Raw genomic sequence first — 7,575 nt, 5'->3', positions numbered from 1 at the left:
CCCCAGATTTTATGTACTTTGAAAATATATTTAAAAACATTAAAAATTCTATATTTAAAACATATATTATATGTTAATTAGTACACTTAAATAGAACCTGTATTTTACAATAGGCTTCTGATGTGGTTAAGTTTTAATGCCAATTTTTTTCAATAACATAATTATATAAATATACTAAAATACAATAAATATTTTTTTTCTTTTACATGGTGAATAATATCTTTACCATAGAGAGAACAAGGCCACAGACATTTACTTACAGTTTCAATGGGAATCACTATAAAAAAGCAACAGGCCTGCTGCCATGCATGAAACATTTCTGCCAAAAAGAGACCACAGCAAGACTTTAAAAAACAAAACAGAACAGAACAGAACCAGAACCAGAACGAACAGAAACGAAAAGGGAGATTTTAACAAATAAATCTCAGGTCAACATAAACCACCAACATGAAACTATGATGTATCTTAGTGGGTAAGAGAGCGAGCCACTGACCACACAATTGCTGAGTGTCTCCGTGAAGCCACTTAACAGGCCTGGCCCTTGCAATACTGTGAGATTGTGATGGGGATCCTTTTGTTTGTTTGACTAATGTCTCTCAGAATGCAGCTGCAAAAAGTTAACATATAGCAGATATCCCAAGCATTCCTTAATAGGTTAAAAAACAATGACAAAGATTAATGTTGTCAAACGGCACAAAACAATCTATACTATATAAAGTCTTTCTTCAAAGACAGGGTATTCAGTGGTACTCCAAAAGACAGGCTATAACTAAAGGAAAGACTAGACAAAAAGAAACTGTTTGCTGATGGTGTCTTCACTCCCTGAGTCACAGTGGACATCCACGTTTGTCCATCCTTTCCCCTCCTAAGATGAAACAACTGTTTGCCTCTTTTTCCGGTTGCTCAGGAATCCAGGTAAGTAACCACTAACACATTCACGCTTGGAAAAAGCCTGAAGAGGGAAATGGGCTGAGCGCTAATTCTCACTGGGTCCATTTATTCATTCTACCACCTTGACTTCTCCTAACTCCAAAGACAAAGTACAGAAGGGACCCTTGTGATGAACAGACAGAATTGGCAGGAGGTTTCTGTGCTCTTCGCTGAAGCAAAACATCCTCCTGTGCTCTTACCATAGTAAAAGCAGCTTCACAAGTGGGGTCTCTGTACAGGACTTCTAGCCTTTACAGATGCTGATCATTCAGCCTGAGTTTTGGTGCCTTTTCCTGTGCTTTTTTTTTTTTTTTTTTTTTTTTTTTTTTTTTTCCTTCTACCAAAAAATCTCAAAAAATAAAATGTAGGCTTCTCCAAGTCTAGGTTCAAAGCAAATTAAGTATCTTTATAGCAAATATCTTTTTTTTTTTTTTTTTTTTTTATCACATTGCATTAATCTCATCATCACGGATACCATGTTTGGATCCAAACCCACTCCAGGTTAATCCAACTTTATACACGACCATTTAGGAATGGGACGGAGGCCATAAGAGGGTTTGAGTGTGATTCTCCAATCGAGAACCTCTTGAGCATTGTTAGGTAATGTAGGCACTTAAAGCAGGAGGTCTAAGCAACTTGACGCAGCACTGCAGAGCCTTCTCTGAAGGGTGCTTTTGAGCTTTCCTTTAGGAATGTCTCAAGTACCATTCCCGACCTCCACCTAGACCTCAGGATGGCCACTCAGAAATTCCTTCCGCACTGCCAGGAAATGGTACGTCAGCTCTGCTTACCCTCTGCAGGGTCAGTCACATTTCAGTGGCAGTGTGGATTTCTGCTCTAATCTATGTGTCTGGCTGTATACAGTAACTTTTATCTGCAGAAAATTGTTACGCCTATTACAATTTACCCAATATTTATGCCTTATTTTAAAAGAGGATAGTTTGGGTTATTTCTTCTTTTTTTTTTTTTTTTTTTTCTCTTTAGGGCAAAAACCCAAACCAAAACAAAATAAATGAATAAATAAAAATCACTGTTTTCCATGAGTGCCATGAAATGACACTTTGTTCATCTGTTCATAGCAGTTATAAAATATTTCAAAGCGCGGAACATAATTTTCTTTCTTAAGATAAAACAAAAAGAAGGGACCCAAGGGGGAGGAGGGAAGGAAAGAGTGTGCTTCGAACAAATGTGGGTCTTTCCAATAAACGCAGCTTTCCCTGACCCCTGCCAGAAGGGTGAACTGGGGGATCAGAGGGAGACATCATGGGCAGTGGAGTGTGAGCACTTTGTTCAGTTGCCTTAATTTTTATTCATTTTCCAGTCATCTGCTTGGATTTTGCAAACATCTTTACAACATACAAATATAACGTTTTATCGACCGGAATGGATACTGAAGAAATTTTCTCCATCCCTACTCCTGGTGGAACTAAAAAACAAAACAAACAAACAAACAAAATAAAACACAAAACAAACAGAAATATCCCCCTCCCGTCCCCCATTCCCTAAGCCAGTAAAGCAATGACGACAGCACCTTAACATTGTTCTAATTCCAACGCTATCAGAAGTCGAAAGCAGTAAAACAGAATACTAACAAGAACGAATATACTTAGTGTCTAAAATGTAAACGGAATGTTTTGGTTCAGATTTGTTTTTTTTTTGTTTTGTGTTTTTGTTTTTTGTTTTTTGTTTTTTTTTTGTCTGTTTTCTGAAAGAGGGACAGTTTATTATCAATTCACAATTAAAGCAGCATGCAATTTATTAATTTTTTTTTTACTTTTTGTTTTCAATTCTTGGCAACGGCAACAAACCACAACATTATCGAGGAATGTAATGCAGATTTTTAAAGTTGTGCGCAAATGACTGTTTCCTTTCTGGTCATGGATATGTCCAATAAATAGATTGTAGAACCACTGTACTGTATAAACTTCATTTATACATGCAGTTCATAAAATTATTTTTTCTTAACTGAATAATTTACCCTGTTATGTATATATACAAATAGATAATTTTGTCTCAATATAATCTATACAACATAAATCCACTATCTTCCCCTTTTAATGGTCAGTGTACATACACAGGAAGTGTCTATCCTTATGAACCGCCAGCCAATTCTCTTTTTGCTATCCATAGTAAGTGCCCGAACATACGACTGGGTAGTTCGGCATTGCGAGTTCCAGTGCCTTTTGTCTATGCCCCTGCAGCCTTCCTTCGTGTAACCCATGGGGTTACACTTGGTCTCGTAGAAATATTGCTTCAGTTGGCCTTTTGATACCGGGACTTTCTCCAGGACTGTGACCGTCCCACCTGACATGTCCACTGCAGTCTTTTTATCTGCTGCTGTGACCCACTCGCTAATACTGTCACACACGCTCAGCTCCCCACGGCGGGCAGGGTCGGAGTGGCGCCGAACCCTCATAGACATGTTTGCGGCATCCAGGTAATTTTTGTATTCCTCCAGCAGAAAGAGCAGAGGAGGCTCCAAAGGCACTTGACTGCTGAGCATCACCCGGGAAGTGTATAAGTCCGCATCCTTATGGTTTTCTTCGTTGGGCGGAACCTTTTGGTCCTCATCCAGCAGCTCTTCGATCACATGTTCAAAAGTGTCAGCTAGTGATGTCGTCATACCTCTCGAACCTGCTCTGGGCCCATTCACGCTCTCCAGAGTCCCATGGGTCCGCACACCTGGGTAGGCCAAGTTGCCTTGTCCGTGGACGTTTGCTTCTTTCATGGGCGCAGCCTTCATGCAACCGAAGTATGAAATAACCATAGTAAGGAAAAGGATGGTCATCACTCTTCTCACCTGGTGGAACTGTGGGAAGGAAGCAGAGACAGACACAGAACAGGTTAGAGCTTGCTTTTTCGGGGATACCACGCTGATTGTAATTCCAGCTCATTCTGCAGGGTTTTTTGTTTTTGCTTTTGTTTTCCTTAGTGATCCACTCCAGCTGCAAGGGACACACATCACTGTCAGTCAGTGTGCTTTATGTAGCTTAATATAAACCAGAGATATGCAATGTTTTTCCCAAGATTTACACGTAAGCCTGAGAGTAAATGGTTTCTAAGCAAGTGAACACAATGGTGGTTTCACGGCTCCCACTTCCTCCTGCTTTAGCAGCTTTGGGAGTTTAATTTTTAATGATCTCTGCACATGCTGTCACCAGAAACACAATCACAAATGTTACTAAGCAACAACTGCAAGTGGAATAGTAATCTTCCTTTCAAGTCAGCAGCACAGTCCTTAGGAGGAGGGTGTGAAGGAAACAGTAGTGGCTTGAAGGTGGGATGGGTCTCCATAGCCCTGAGGAATCTAAGCAGGGACAGTACGATGAAACAGCAGTCAGCGAGCAGGGAGGGGCCCTTTTCTCTCCATAGGCAACGTTATGGTACATTGGACCACTGTGTTTTGCAGATAAAGAAGCTTAAGGCCACACAGGACTTGACTGGTGTCATGAAGAAACTTCAGATGTGGAACTAGAGATTCCATCTATAAGGTTCTACTATGTCTGAAAAGATTTTTCTTATTTCCAAACAATTCGCTTTCTTATCTTTTTTTTTTGTTGTTGTTTTTGTTTTTTGTTTGTTGTTGTTGTTTTTGTTTTTTTGAGACAGAGTCTCTCTGCATTAGCCTTGGCTGTCCTGGGCTTGCTTTGTAGTTCAAGCTGACCTCGAATTTACTGTAATCCACCTGCCACTGCCTCCCGAGTGCTGGGGATCATTTTCAATAGATTTGTTTTAATGATGTGTGGGAGGCCAATATAAAAACAATGTATCTCTTAAGAGACAGTGGGAATAGTCAGCACTGAAAGCATTCAAGCCAGCACCAGTGCTTTGTACATATAGATGGCAGTCATGACGCCCAACTGTCTGAAGGCATTTACTCTGATGGCTTGCTTTGGCTAACCGAAGAATTCCACCCCCCTCTCTCTTTCTGTGTGTGTGTGTGTGTGTGTGTGTGTGTGTGTGTGTGTGTGTGTGTGTGTGTATGTGTGTGTGTGTGTATGTGTGTGTGTGTGTGTGTGTGTGTGTATGTGTGGTGTGTGTGGTGTATGTGTAGTGTGTGTGGTGTGTGTGTAGCGTGTGTGTGGTCTGTGGTATGTGTGGTGTGTGTGTGATGTGTGTATGTGGTGTGCATGTGTGGTGTGTGTATGTGTGTGTGTGGTGTGTGTGTATGTATGGTGTGTATGTGTGTGTGGTGTGAGTGTGTGTGGTGTGTATGTGTGTGTGTGTGGTGTGTGTGTATGTGTGGTGTGTGTGTATGTGTGTGTGTGTGGTGTGTGTGTATGTGTGGTGTGTATGTGTGTGTGTGTGTGTGTATGTATGGTGTGGTGTGTATGTGTGTGTGTGGTGTGTGTATGGTATGTGTGTGCGTGTGGTGTGTATGTGTGGTGTGTGTGTGTGGTGTGTGTGTATTGTGGCGTGTGTGTGTATGTGTGGTATTGTGTGTGTGTTTGGGGTGTATATGTGTGTGTGTGTGTGTGTGTGTGTCCTGTGAGTTGCCGTACCTTTCCCCCGCTGCGTCGTCTTTCCCCCCCTTTGGCCCTGCCGCTAGTCCTCTTTCTGTGCCTTTCGCGTTTCCTCCCCGCGATCTTCCCTGCCCCCCTCGTTCCGCCTTCTTCCGTTTGGCCCGCCTTTCGCTTTGCCTCTCTCCGCCTGCTCTCCCCCCCCCTTCCCCTGGCCTACCCCCCCCCTTCCCCCTCCCTCCGGCCCCCCCCGGTTCCTCCCGTGGTGGCCGCCTTCCGCTTCTTACCGGCCGCCTGTGCCCCTTAGCAGAAATGAGTAGCACCCTGCTCACTAACACGCTAACTTCACTTGTACTTTTCAGCTCAAGAACATGGACTTGTAAAGACATACACACACACTACTCATTATGCTGGGTAAATCCACAGGAAAGGAAATGTGCTTCTGCCCATGATGTGTTTCTGAACACAGAAACAACCTACCTCCAGCCACAAGGGCACAATGCAGCAATGGCCCAAGACCCTAGTACAAAAAATCAAAGTTTCTATTTGCCCACTTTTGAAAGAGATAGCATATTCTACTACCAAGAGGCTTTATATCACCCCCAATGCAAATGTCCAAATATATTCACCTTCAGTTTGCATAATGGCAAACACATTCAGAACAGCTTGGGAAGACAGCCTAGCAAGGGGAAGAGGGCAGCAATCCAGTGTGTTACCCCAAATAGGTAGCAGAGAGAGCGGTAAGCAGCACATGCTGTGGGAGTTGTCACCAAAGCGGGACATTCAGGGTCTCCCCAAATCTACACTGACATGAACATTATCTTGAGATTCTTTTCCTCAGGAGAGAAAGGCACACAACAGTTGCAGACTTCATATATGTGCACAGCCTCCACACAACAGCCACACCAAGAGGATGTTGCCCAAAGAGCCAGCTCCCCCAAGCAGTCAGACAGGAATGAAAGTGAGAGGGACAGCATTTCACAGTCACAGTGCAGAGGATGGCTTGAGACTAGTGCAGCATTCCTCTGAAGGAGGCTCACAACCCCTCCCTGAGGAGGTTAGGTCCCCTGCCCAAAGACGGTTGCCCTGTTCTATGCAGGACTCCACCACTTGGTAAGCACCTCACCCTCAGCCAAAAGGTCTTGAGCCACTTGCCTCTCTGTGTCCTAGGAGTTGTTGTCACTGTGTTCTACAGACTCTCTTTGCAGCCTTTAGCCTGGTGACGATGAGTCAGTAGCAGTTTTTAAATTACTCAGAGGAGAGTAACAACTATTTATGTTTGCTTGCCTGTATGTTTTGTGCTACTGACTAGCAGAAGTGCAATATGAATAATAAGGTTGTTATTGCTAATAAGAGAGCTATAAATTTTCAGAGAGAGAGAGAGAGAGAGAGAGAGAGAGAGAGAGAAAGAGAGACAGGAGAGAGAGAGACAGGAGAGAGAGAGATACTGACTGCTTGGACCACATAGTGATTTTAAGTTAGAAAGGCAAATTGGTTTGAGGGAAAAAAAAAACAGCACCTGTTAATCCTACTCCTATTTAAAGTTTTAGGAGTATTCTGTATCCAGCACCATTTCAGGAATGGATCATGCATGGAGGTTTCTGGTCTGGGCATGTAGTGCTCATACTACTGAGGGCATCTTTCCTTCTAATACACAAAGTCCACGTTCAAAGAGCTTGAGGGGCTCTTCAAACTCAGGCCAATGGAATAATACATATTTAAACTATTTTATATTGGAGTGTGCTTTTCATCTCAGAACTCAGGAGACAGGGACAAGTGGATCTTTGTGAGTTTGAGGCCAGCCTATTCTATGTAGTGGGTTTCATGCCAACCAGGGATGCACAGTGAGGTCCTATCTCATAAATAAATAAACAAATATTTCAGTTATCTACAGCACATTGGTGAAGATTTTCCATTACCAGCTATTGTTATACCACATTTCATCAAATCTAAGATACTTTTCACTTAAAAGTACACAAGTTTGAGGCTGGAGAGATAGCCATTAAAAGCACTCTTGCAGAGGACCCAGTTCAGTTCCTAGAAACCACATAGAAGCTCATAACGGTAACTCCAGTTCCAGGAGACCCAATGCCCTCTTCTGGCCTCTATAGGCACTGTATACAAGTCACACACACACACACACACACACACACACACACACACACACACACACACACACACCATC

General features: G+C 42.7%; 1 protein-coding gene across 1 annotated transcript in view; it reads right to left on the bottom strand.

Annotated features, from left to right (window-relative positions):
• Nucleotides 1-1,951: 1,951 nt before the first annotated feature.
• Bdnf (brain derived neurotrophic factor) overlaps nt 1,952-7,575 on the bottom strand; it is a 30,479-nt gene continuing 24,855 nt past the window's right edge. Inside the window, 1 exon segment of the mRNA XM_051144303.1 lies at nt 1,952-3,739. Within this exon segment, the coding sequence (XP_051000260.1) occupies nt 2,972-3,739 (768 nt within the window). The 3' untranslated portion in view covers nt 1,952-2,971.

This window comes from Acomys russatus, chromosome 4, assembly GCF_903995435.1.
Source record: "Acomys russatus chromosome 4, mAcoRus1.1, whole genome shotgun sequence".
NCBI classification, from domain to species: domain Eukaryota; kingdom Metazoa; phylum Chordata; class Mammalia; order Rodentia; family Muridae; genus Acomys; species Acomys russatus.
This window is presented reverse-complemented; position numbering and strand designations above follow the sequence as displayed.